The following is a 13,592-nucleotide window of genomic DNA, read 5'->3' as shown; positions in this document are numbered from 1 at the left end:
AGATTAATGGGACAGAATAAAACCCAGATACTGATGCAATTATATGAAACTATGTGGTCAGTACAGGCTAAAAGGAGCCTCACTAACTAACAAAGAATACATTTTAAAACACACGATACTGGGGCTGGGGTTATGGCTCAGCACCAGAGCACTTGCTTAGCATGTGTGAGGCCCTGGGTTCGATCCTCAACACCACATAAAATAAAATAAATGTATTAAAAAAAACACATGATATTAAGAAAATTGAATGTCTAGGGGAAAAAATAGATCCTTACCTCATACCATATCAAAATAAACTTTTTGAACATAAGTAAATAAATAACAAGAACATGTATACTTTATAAGGAAGCTTCCATTAAGAAAATTTATTCAATAAATTGCATTATTTCCCCAAATAGCTCATTTATAAATTCCAAAGTCTACTTAATGATAAAACTTTGTTTTACAATGACAAAAGGGTACTTAGGAAATCTGAAACTTAAAAGGTAAAGAGGAAGGTATTAGACTATGTAAGAAAAGTATTCTGGAGAAAATACAACTCATTTGGACTTTCAAGTACAATACTAAGTAAAAAGTAGCCTAATACTACTCTACCTTCAGGTTCAAATACCAATAATCATTAGAGAAATGTAAATTAAAACTACACTGAGATTGCATCTCACTCCAGTCAGAATGGCAATTATCAAGAATACAAGCAAAAACAAATGTTGGCAACAATGTGGGGAAAAAAGTATACTCATACATTGCTGGTGGGACTGCAAACTGGTACAACTACTCTGGAAAGAACTATGGACATTCCTCAGAAAACTTGGAATGGAACCACCATTTGCCCCAGCTATCCCACTCCTTGGCATATACCCAGAGGACTTAAAATCAGCATACTATAGTGTACAGCCACATCAATTGTTCATAGCAGTTCAATTCACAATAGTTGAGCTATGGAACCAACCTAGGTGCCCTTCAACAGATGAATGGATAAAGAAAATATGGTTTATATACACAATGAAATATTACTCAGTCATAAAGAAGAATGAAATTATGGCACTTGCTGGTAAATGGATGGAAATGGAGACTTATCATGCTAGGTGAAATAAGACAATTCCAAAAAATCAAAGGCCGAATGTTCTCTCTGGTGTGGATGCTGACTCACAATGGGGGGTGGGGGTTCACTGGATTGGACAGGGTGGAGTGGGGGGAAGGGAAGGAGGATGAGAACAGGCAGGACACTAGAATGTATCGGACATAATTTTCCTATGTTCATATATGAATACATGACCAGTGTAGCTCCACATCATGTACAACCCAAAAATGGGAAGTCATATTTCATATATGCATGATATATCAAAATACACTCTACTGTCATGTGTAACTAAAAAGAACAAATAAAAAGGAGTAAAAGAAAACAACAAAGAATTACAGTAAAGACACTGAAAACTGTTCAACTTAATCTACATATTACTTCACTATCTTAAAGCATTAAATTATAAGTTTCTGTTGAGAAATTTATTATTCAAATATTAACTCATTTCTCATTCATTATATCCAAAGGTCAATTTACATATTTCATATTCTTTAACACATTCCAATACATACTGGGCACTGTAATTTGAATACTGTGTTTCATAATTTAAGTGTACCCCCCAAAGGTTCATGTGTTCAAATATAGTCCCCATAATAAGGTATTAAGAAAGAGGAAACTTAATCCACCTATAGTGTGTAGAATTAAGGCCTTTGGGAAGTAATTAGAACTGAATAAAGTTATTAAGGTGGAGCCCCAATAGTTGAATCCTAGTGGCTTTATAAAGAGGAGAGACATGAAAAGAGACACATAAACATATGCATGCTCCCTGACTCTTGGCCATGTGATACCAAATCACCTTAGGACTCTGTCACCAAAGCTATTCCCAGATGCAACCTCTTGGCCTTGGTCCTCTGTAACAGCCAAAATAAACCTGTTTCATAAAGTAGCCTGCCTCAGGTATTTTATTAATGAAAAATGAACTAACACATCATACCCTACCCAAAATCCAAGTGCTGAAACTTAATCCCCCAAATGATAGTTTTAAGAGATAGGAATTTGGGGGAAGTGAGTAGATTCATGCCATTATAAAAGAGACTTCTTTGTCTGTTTCTGTCTCTTTATTTTTCTGTTCTACCTCCCATCATGTGAGGATACCACAATCTGGGACCATCAATGAAACATGGTACCTCACCAGACTTTATACCTGATAGTGCCTTGATCCTAGACTTCTCAGCCTCCAGAATAAGGAGTAAATTTCTATTATTTATAAATTACTTACTCTGTAGTATTCTGCTATAGCAGAATGAATTGGGTTAGTATTTATATTAGTTTTCCCTTACCAAGAGGGGGTATGTTCTAACATCCCTAGTGGATGCGTTAATTATGGATACTAGCAATCCCAACATATATGCACATATGGCCCCCCAAAACATAGGTACCTAGGATGAAGTTTAAGCTATAAATTTGGTACAGTAAGAGACTGACAATAAAATAATAAAATAGAATAATTTTAATATGCTATAATAAATTATGTAAATATGGTCTGTCTCTCAAAACATCTTATTGTTTTAGACTAACTCTTCTTCTTGTGATGAAGTGACATGATATGTGGTATATAGTTAGATGAGTTTCAGCTCATGTTTTCCACTCATAAAACTAATGCCTTTTCCATCTTAATTAAGCACTTATGCACAGTAGCCAAAACTTAGTGTGTCCAGTACAACAGCAAAACTAGCATGAATTTCTTTTTCCATCTGCACAATTTTATGGACAGATTTGTTCTTACCATGAACACTAGCAATCTCAGCATGTTTTTTTTTTCCTTGAGAATTTTTGCCTTTTCACTTAAATGAAGCATTTGTACCTTCTACTTTGCATATTCAAATTTCGAAAATCAGTAGTTTTGCACTTTGGGGCCATTAAGTAAAATAAGGGGTATGTGAACAATAAGTACTGCAGTGCCACAACAGTCAATGTGATAGACAGTTGATCTGATAACAGAGACAGCTATCAGGTGGCTATCAGGTGGGTACATGTACATCATAGATATGCTGGACAAAGGAATGACTCCATCTGCGGCAGGATGCTGTAAGACATCATGCTTTTCTAAGTGTTGTAAAATATGAAACTTATTTCTGAAATTTTTCATTTAAGGTATTTGTATTGCAGTTAACCACTGGTAAAGATGGGAGGGGGACTGCTGTACTTAGAGAAGTCAGTTAACTTCAATCAGTGAATCAATATGTAGCCACACTTTTATTATAATTAAGATGCACCAATGAAAAAATACATATGTAAATAAAAGGAAGATCAGATATGAAGAGAAAGGGACATAGAGGGAGGAAGATAGGGAGGAGAAGAGGAGCTATTAGGAAATGAAATCAGAGTAAATCATGTTATGTGCCCCTATGAATGTCACATGAACCCCACTATTACATATAATTATAATACATTAATAAAAAAACATTAAAAATAAAAGGAGAGGGCTGGGGTTGTGGCTCAGTGGCAGAGCTTTTGGCTTGCACATGTGAAATACTGGGTTCTATCCTCAGCACCACATAAAAACAAACAAACAAAATAAAGATATTATATTCATCTGTAACTAAAAAATTTAAAATAAAATGGGAAAAGAGGTTTGAAGCCATAGATGCAGAGTTATAAGGAACTCTAATGACACAATATTAGGAAGACACAGCAGCACAAACCCATCATTTCTTCCCTAGAATAGTTTAAAATGTACTCCTTAGAGATAGTAAATGAAAGCTGGAATTATAAATACTGAGGATGAAAATTTTTTTTCAGTGTATATGTGGTGTATAACATGATTTCAAATCACAATTTTTCTCTTATACATTTAATCTATGCTGAGAACCATCTTCCATTTTACACTGCTACAACAGAAGATCTGAGACTGGGTAATTTACAAAGAAGAGTGCTTGATCTCCTTGAATTCTGGAGCCTAAGAAGGATGTAGGACCCTCATATGTCAGAAGCTTTCTTGCTACATCATCCCAGAGCAAAACACAAAAGGGCAACAGAACACATACAAGAGAAAAAAGGGGCCAAACTCATCCTTTTACCAGGAAACCATCTCATGATGAACTTCGGGAAACATGTTCAAATTATAGCAGGAACACAAGCAGTTTTGCAAATTTAGTAATTTAGACAGCAAAAATAACACTCATTAGCTAAAATTAGCAAATTTAGATCCTCTATCAAGTCTACAATCGCTAACCACGAACACCAGTGGAGGCTTGCCTATTAGAGACTGCACATACTAAGATCCTTTTTTCCTCTCATGAAGTATATGCTTTCAAAGCATTATCAGCACCTAGTATCTCAGTTATTTCTTGCTTTTATTATTAATCTCATAACCTGTAAGATTTTCAAGATGGTCTTCCTCATTATCCCAATCAGATTCAAGCCTTTCCCTGCTACCTTTTCAACAAACTCCCAGATATATATTTGGATATACAGTCTTCTCTTTTCTGCTTCAGACTAAGCATACAAAACATAACTTGGATGCTCTATACTGCCTCTTCCTTAAAATCTAACCCTAGAATAATAAATTTAAGGTTCTTACAAAAATATTCTCTTTTGATGAACAAGCCAATTATATTGTATATAAATACAATTATTAAAATTATTTTGCTTGTAAGTTGCATTTTTTTAACACATCATTCTGGCTGGGTCTACGTTTAAACCCACTCTGTTCAGCCACTACCTATAATCTAGAAAATGCTGTCCTTTAAAGTGTCAATTACAAATAAAGCATTTACTGAATTTTAAACAAGAGATTCAACATAGAAGCAATATTGCAAAAAACTATTAATGAGATCATTTACATTTTTTATACTTTTTGAAATGTGGCACCTAGTTTAAACTTACATCTCTCCAAATTCACACTAACCTTACTTCAAATGTTCAATAGTCATGTTGGAGCATGCCTACTATAGTAGACAGAATAAGCTTGGATAATTCTTCTGGAAGACTACAGTATTCCCTCAGTTATTCTATGTTTAATAATGTTTTTCTATAGCCTTAATACTTATTGAGTTGCGTGGTTCATTACAAAATTCCTGTTCCTTGAGTTACCTGAAAATTCTGCTAACACATCACTATGAAGAAGTCTGATGCCAATCTAATTTTCTTTTCTTATTTAAATAATTTGAGGGGCTGGGGATGTGGCTCAAGCAGTAGCGCGCTCGCCTGGCATGCGTGCGGCCCGGGTTCGATCCTCAGCACCACATACCAACAAAGATGTTGTGTCTGCTGAGAACTAAAAAATAAATATTAAAAATTCTCTCTCTCTCTCTCTCTCTCTCTCTCACTCTCTCTTTAAAAATAAATAAATAAATAATTTGACCTTTTTGCATAGAGGCCCTGAAGATATTTTTCCCATTAAATTATCGTTATTTTTAAAGTCAGCTTTCACAAGTATCCTTTCAATACATAGATTCAGATCTCCATTTACTTCCAAGAAATTTAATTTGGGGATTTTTTGGTTTTGTTTTGTTTTTCAGGCAAAGGGATGGTGCTGGAGAATATTATGCTAAGCGAAGTAAGCCAATCCCAAAAAACTAAAGGCCAAATGTTTTCTCTGATTAGCGGATGCTTATCTGTGATGGGGGTTGGGGGGGCATGGAAAGAATGGAGGAACTTTGGTTGGGCAAAGGGGAGGGTGGGTTTGGGTTATGAGGACAGATAGGAAAGCTGGTGGAATGAGATGGACATTATTATCCTAGGTATGTACCAAATGGGGCATCTCTATGCCATGCACCATCAGATAATTGAAATGTTGCACTCCATTTGTGTATAATAAATTGAAATACATTCTGCTGTTATGTACAATTAAGTAGAACAAATAAAATTTTTTTAAAAAAGTTAGTTTAAATATTACCTATATGTCATTGTTTTATCTGTCTTCTTAAGGACTCCAATTGCAAGTATGTTACATCTTTTTGACTGTCTTCTATATTGATCATCTTTTATCTTTTGTTTTTATTTATCTACAAGGTTCTGATTTTTTAGTTTCTGAGTTAAGGGTTTTTATTTTTCATATCTGTGAAGACTTGTTTAAGGATGATGTTTAAAAGAGGTCATGATGTTCTGTTATTGATAACTGCTTCACAGATGATTCACCTTAGAAGTAAAAATTTTAATGGCTAAAATGTTTTGATTCTTTTCCTTCTTTTATTCTCCATTTTTCCTCAGAACATCTTTGATGTATCTCATCTCAAATTTCCCATTCAGTATATAATTTTAATTTTCCTTAACTGTAAAACAAGTTATATGCAGTAAGAATAAAGATTTGAGATGAATACCTAGGGTTTTTGTTTGTTTCAGTTCAGAAACTCCCATTTCTAAACTGAAACCCAAGGGAGTAATGAGTGTCTTCTGATTTAATGGTTCTTAATTCTTCAGAACATGTAACCTCCCCTTCTTGCTTTTTGTCACCAAGTACACAAGAAGGAATGACTCCTATCCCCAATCCGATATTCTCCTGACCTGGCATATGGGGTCCTATGTACCTTAGGTAGCTAATACCCTAAACTGGCATTTGGGGTCATATGTACTTTAGGTGGTTAATACCTTAAACTAATCTAAGGCTAGATCTTAGAATTTCTCTACCAGGGTAGGAGCTTACCTGTCTACAGGCAATTTTAATTTTTCCTGAACTTCTGAATCTCCATTTCTCCTCCTTTTTTTCCATGTTGTCATTGTAGTTTTGACAGAACTTTTCTAGAATGATTTCTAAAGCTGAGTAAGCAAGACTTGAATATTTTTTTATTCTGACTTCATCATCTGAGGCTTGTTTATTAGTTATAGTGAAGACATAGGTTATGCTTAGTTGGATTTATTTGGCTGCTTTGTTGATCTGTTTGCATTTTGAGAGAACGTGGAAAAATTCAGATTTAGGGGGCTACCACTATTACCTGGCAAACCAGGAGTCTCAATTTATCAAGAACTGTCAATGTATTTTGGTTAATGGCTTCAGTTGAGAGTTTTATATATTCTTAAAACATTATCTTTATTTGGTAAAAACTGAATCCTTGGTAATGTATCACCAGCACTAGTGATCAGCCTTCATGAACAATGAACACAAAGACTAAAAGAGGCATACAATACCAAAAAAATGTAAAGCAGGTAAACAACATAATGAATTTGGCCTGCAAAGGAAATACAGCACTTCTTGTGATGCATTTGATAACTTTAGGAAAGAAAAATCCATTCCATATATTGCTATGAAAAAACAAAGTGAAATATAATCTTTCATTTCTCCAAACAGCAGCAATATTCCACATTCAGTAACTGCAAATTTAGCATGGCTATTGAAAAACAGTTCACAAATTTCAAAGTTCCTTACTTAGGAAGAAATAACAGCTACCTGGAGATAAATCTTTCAAAGATATTAAAGGCATAAAGCAGACTATAAGAAAATGATGATAGTTAGAAAAGATACATGGAGTAGTCCACAGGAGCAGCCCGTGTACACAATTATGATGCTTAGGACTGCAACCTAGGTGGGAGCAAAAGTCAATACAACAAATAAAATAAAAACTAAGGACTAGGAAACAACTTAAGGGCTAGAAAGTAAATTAAGAATTCTACAGCTACGTGAATACTATAAGGTGAGGAATGTGATCTAGAAATTAAGCTCTTTTTTCTTTAAAGAGAAGTAAAATTATAAAGAGAAGTAACGCTGTATCACAAAGTTGTTCTACAAAAAATAAACAATTATGTGATTCTTGAATGAACTAGGAATTGTCATCAGATGAGACCTAAAAAAGTTAAGAAGTTAACATACACAGGAAAATATGACTAAGGAAGACAATCTATTCTTCAGGAAGAATTTAAAGCTGTCCATGATCATGATGTCACTGCTTTATAGTTCCCCCAGCAAAGGGAATTTGGTCTTCATCCTTTAAAATGGAGTAAAATTAACAGGATTTTCCTTATGAATAGAGCATTAACTTTTCTTGCCTTTGGGACTTTAATGTAAGCTACTCATTTCGCTCACAGGGTGACTAAGATTCCTACTTCTAAGGCTATCTCCTTTCTAAATGCTTAGGGAAGACAATAGGTGGCCTATTGTTTAAATTTTCTAAGCATGAGATAGTGTAACCATGCTACGATTTAACAAGCATTTACTGGGAATCTTCTAACTATAATCTGAATCAAGAGAGACTAGAATAAACAGGCTGATTTCTTGGCTGGTGGCCCTCATATATTTACTAAAAACATTTTCAAAGTGAGATGTGAAGTATTTATATGAGTGAATGTATGCCTCATATTAATTTAGATCAGAAATTTATACAAAATGCTTGCTTAAATAAATATTGTCCACAAAATCTAGTAAGTATTCAAATCTTCTAACTTTTGTGTCTTTATGATATAGATATTATATTTAATGAGAAGGAGGGAAAGTAAGGAGGAAGGAGAGAAGAAAATCACTGTGAAATCATATATCAAAGTGAAATTTATAATTTCAGACTATGTTCATTTGTAATACACAATTCAAACACATTAAATTCACATGTAGATATTTGAAAATTGTTTTTCTTTCAGAAATATCCTATCCAATGACAAGTTAGATTATTAAATAAAATAAAATTTGAAGTTTAGATTTATATTACACATACATTACCATTTTATATTTGTATAAAATGGAGAAATTTTTGATCAGGTGCAATTCTGATGCAAACAGTGATATTTTTAGTCAAAACACCTGGCACTAGGAAGAAATATGAAACTAGATAGCTGTAAAAAGGCAATATAGCTTCATCTAAATTAAATCTAAATGTTTTATAATTTTACATTTAAGAAGATTGAGTGGCAATGGACCAATCATTTTTCTAAAGAACAACTGCAGAGAAAGAAATACCTTACTAGTAAAGCCTTACCTTTTATGGTTTAAAAGCCAGATGCTAATTTTATAAAATATATCAAATAAATATATCAGTCTATATGTCAAGGGAAGAAAAGGCTTATCATTTTCTATTTTAAATTTTTTTTTTTAGTTGTAGAGGCACATATCTTTATTTTCATTTATTTATCAAACCACAGGGCCTCACGCATGTGAGGCAAGCGCTCTACCACTGAGCTACAACCTCAGCCCTCATACTCTTCTTTAATAACAAAACTCTGAAACCATGTTAAAGAATAAGCAAAATTTAAGACATAATAACACTGAGCTCCTTAGAGCAACTTCTTATTCTATAAATTCAGAAAAAAAGCCTCACTTCACTCAGTATAATTTTTGTTAACTAAGAGTTTAAATTCAAACTATGGATTCTGCCACAGCAAGCCAAATAACTTTAAATCTGTTTCTTCTTGAACTATGACAATAGCACCTACCTCTTGAGACTACAGGAAAGATTAGATAACAGAGACCCTATCCCAGGGCCAACACACAGTAGGTGCTTTAGTGACAGATTCAACTCTTGTCAAAGACTGAAAATCTGCACAAACTTCCTCCTCTATCTCATTCTTCTGCATCAGTAGTCTCAGACATAAGAACATTTATAAATTTTGTTTCCTATTAAGAAGATGTTTCTTTTGCTGTCTCCCTGGGAAGTCATTAGTTGAACCAGTAGTTTTGTTTTTATTAACACCTTATGGTTAAATGGCCTTAATATTTGTGATAAACAGTTTTAGGACCATTTTCAAAAATGGAGGTTCAATGCATAAGCCTACGGTAAGCCTGAAATTCAATCAAACAGTTACGCACTTCTCAATTGTTCTTGAATCTGTTCTTTAAAAAGCTATAAACTTTTCCTTCCTTTTTTTCCTTCATTTTCCTTTTCATCTCTCTGCCTTCTGATCTCCTCAAAGGAGAAACAGCAACCTTCCACATGTGACCAAGATCACTTAATTTCCTTCAGCTTCTAAAACAAATGATCCATTTATAATCTTCTTTTTCCCTAACATACAGAAAAAAATAGGCACTGAAAACATGAAGTTATTAAAAAAAATCCTCTTCAAAAGAAAAAATTTGAATTACTTAATTTTCTTAGGCTCGTTGTTATTATGTAAAGTTGCCTACATAGGCACGTGTAAAACTTGTTATGTGATATATTGTATCTACATCAGGGCTATTCAAAGGAACTTTCTATGAAAAATAATATTTGTTTGTTTTTGTGGTATTATATTGAATACAGGGGTGCTTCAACCCTGAGCTATTTCCTTAGCCCTTTTTATTCTTTATTTTGAGACAGGGTCTTGCTAAGTTGTCCAAGCTGGCCTTAAGTTTGCAATCCTCCTGCCTCAGCCTCCTGAGTAGCTGGGATTAAAAGTATGCACTACTACACATGGCAAAGGAACCTCATTTTTAATTTTATTAGACATAAATAGTCACATTTTTACTATAATGGACAACCAGCGTTAAGACACTCCTTTCCTTTTTTCTTAACTTTCTCCAACCTTATCTACATGCTGTTATTGCACTTGATCTTAGCCAAAAGGCCGAGAAGCGATCTACATGCTATATTGAACTGTTTCAAACTCTTTACTAAGATTAAATAGCTTGACAGTTACAATCTCAAAAGCAAAGAGAATTACTAAAAAGCAGTTTTTAAAGCTAGTTTTAAAGTATGTTTCTTTATGAAGAGTACTATAATCAATCATTTTAGATTTTCTAGTCATAGTTTACTAAAAAAGAAAAAAAAAAGAAATAACACACATGTCTGAGTCCCTGAAATTGAAACCTAACAATATATACTCTCCCCTGGATTCTTTTTCAGCTACATAGTTAGTGCCAGAATAACAGAATGGCATAATTAAATACCAGTACAACTAAGCAGAATTAAGGGAACAAATGTTTCATTTTATACCTGTCCTATTCACTGTGAGACAAAAATTAGTGAACAAAAATATAAGTCAAAAGTAATAATTCAATGTGTTAGTCAATGAAGAATTATGTGATTTCTATCTCTAGTATTATTAACCCCAACACCAAACACCAAGCCTTACTTTAAAAGTTTTAAAGGTTGGTTGGTTGGTCGGTCTGCTTATTTTGTACTGAGTATTGAAACCAGGAATACTTTACCTCTGAGCTACATTCCCAATCTCTGTCTTTCTTTAAAGTTTTTTTATTTTGAGACATGGTCTTTTTAAATTGCTTAGGGCGTCACTGAGTTGCTGAGGGTTGCCTTCCAGATCATCACTAGGATTATAGACATGTGCCACCACATCTGGCTCAAGGGATTTTTGGTTGACTGCTGGTGGTTCTTTCCAATTAAATCTATGCATACATATTGTTGTTGTTATTGTTAGGTACCAGGGATTGAACCCAAGCATGCTCAAACACTGAGCCACATTCCCAGCCCTTTTTAATTTTTATTTTGAGACGGGGTCTCACTAAGTGGCTTAGGGCCTTGCTAAGTGCTCAGGCTGGCCTTGAAATTATGATTCTCTTGAACCACTGAGATTACAGACAAGGGCCACCATGCCTGGCTGCATACATGTTATTTTAAAATAAAATTATTCTAAAAGGTAGACCATAAGATCTCAGGAAAAAACTGTTAAGTGTTTCAAGCTCTCCTTTCTGATTCTCCTTTCTCTCCCTACTTATAACAAAGTCTTTTTTTAAAAGCGAAAATGTAGGTGTTAAAAAAAAAAAAAAACAACAACTATGAAGCTTATCTGTTGGGAATAAAATAATAGCCTCACTCTGAGACTGGCATAAATGTCATTACTACCAAATCAATTCCTCCTTTCTCTGCCTATCAGTTTGGCTTTGAGCAGACTGGGGGTGGGGGGTAGGTAGGAGGAGGAAATATTTAAAACAATCTCAGTATTCAGGGATAGAATTCAAAAGAATTCAAATTATGTGAAAACAAGTTATGTGCTTAACTACATACCAATTTTTGAACCACTGCTGATGTGATTTTTGTTGTTGTTTGAAATTTGAGTAAGCATAATGAAACTTACTGTTTTGAGCCAGGGCTTGAAGCAGACAATCCAAGCATCCTTCCAAACTATCTTCAGTCCTGTCAACAGCTGTTATCTTCAATTTCTTTAAGGTATCACTGAGATTATCTGTTTATAGAAAAAAAATACAAGTACATTTCACTAACCTTATGACCACCATATTACCTAAGATTCTTATTTGAACAAATATATCAAATTATGGATTAACGACAAAACATGTGCATTTTGCATTATAAAGTTGCATTCTTCTTCTAAATTATATGTTGGTTCCTCTAACCAGATTCTCAAAACCCCTTTACATTATTAAAAATTACTGAGGATCCCAACAATATTTCATTTACATTATTTCTATTGATGTTTAAATTATTTTAAAAAATCAAAACTGAAACTTTCAAAGATTTACAAACTAATCCATTTAAATATAAAATTATAAACCTTATTTCATGCTAACACAATTAGCATTTTAAATGAAAAACAACTGTATTTCCAAAACAAAAAAGAATTTAGTAAGAGCGATAATGTTTTAAAAGTTTACAAATTTCTCACATGTAGAAAATAACTGAATTCTCCTATCTGCTTCTATATTCAATCTTTTATAATGTGTTATTTTGATTGCATAGATGAAAAAATTCCCTTAGTTTCACATACATGCACAGTTGGAAAACAGGACATTATTTGATAGCCCTTTCAGGTAATTATGGATATTCTTTGATACTATACCAAAACTTGATAGGTGCTAGTTTTTTAAAAGTTAGTTGCCATATGAAATCTCAAACAATATCCATGAACATTTTCAACTGTTAGAATAAAATCCATTGTCTCTTACGTTTAGAATCTTTTATGCATAAAAGACAATATATTATCATGCATTAGTTCTTTAGAAAATTGAGTTATACATCTTCTAATTACTGACATGTTTGTCTCATTGTACTATCTCAAAATCTCACACTTGTTGATATTAACACTACTCTATTTCTAAAACAACCTTAAGTATTGAAAAGATGTCAAGCTTAAGGTGATGCAAGTTTTCCAAAATTCTAGTTTTCTCCTGAAAACTTCAGTTTAACACCAGCAACAAATACTACCAAGGTTTTCTTCCTAAATGATAAACTGAATTTATTTATTTGTGAAAAAATGTCTGCTAAGCCAAAAACCAATTTGTCAATTCTCTCAAATAAAAAATGATATTCTATGGGGAAAAAAGTACTTCCATCAGTTCACAATTCAAAAACAGCACAAGTAATTTTCTTCACAACTGTCAGTTTTCACAATGCAAAGATTATGCACCCTTCCAATTTTATCCCACAGAATATTTTTACAATGCATCCTCAAAAGGTTTTGAGGTTTTAAAATATATTTTTTCCTACCCTACTAGGGATATTCTTCAAGTAAACCTGGTATTTTTCTTTTAATTTTAAGTTTATAATAGAAAAGAATATAGTAACTACCAGTACAATCTGGTGTTGCTACCCTGATTGATGCATACTAAAGCATCAGCAGTTTTTTAAATCCATAATTGTTTTTGTACCATTGTCAGTGCAAATATCAACACAATGAAAAAGAAAAATAATGTTCTAAGCAAATAGTTCTGACCTCAAGGGTCTCAAAATAAGATACCCAAGAACCCTGGGTTTGCTGT

At 33.4% G+C, this 13,592-nt stretch overlaps 1 protein-coding gene across 6 annotated transcripts in view; it reads right to left on the bottom strand.

The window, feature by feature from the left end:
• Positions 1-13,592, bottom strand: part of Rap1gds1 (Rap1 GTPase-GDP dissociation stimulator 1) — a 148,016-nt gene that overhangs the window by 108,306 nt on the left and 26,118 nt on the right. For all 6 annotated transcript variants that reach the window (XR_003301967.2, XM_026402008.2, XM_026402009.2 and 3 more), the window contains exon 2: positions 11,954-12,061. Coding sequence is in view for 5 of the 6 variants with exons in the window: in XM_026402008.2 (XP_026257793.1) it covers positions 11,954-12,061 (108 nt within the window). In the remaining variant the exon portion in view is untranslated. The remainder of the gene's footprint in view (positions 1-11,953; positions 12,062-13,592) is intronic.

Source organism: Urocitellus parryii, chromosome 10 (assembly GCF_045843805.1).
Source record: "Urocitellus parryii isolate mUroPar1 chromosome 10, mUroPar1.hap1, whole genome shotgun sequence".
NCBI classification, from domain to species: domain Eukaryota; kingdom Metazoa; phylum Chordata; class Mammalia; order Rodentia; family Sciuridae; genus Urocitellus; species Urocitellus parryii.
The sequence above is the reverse complement of the archived record's forward strand: the minus strand, read 5'-3'. Positions and strand labels throughout refer to the sequence as shown.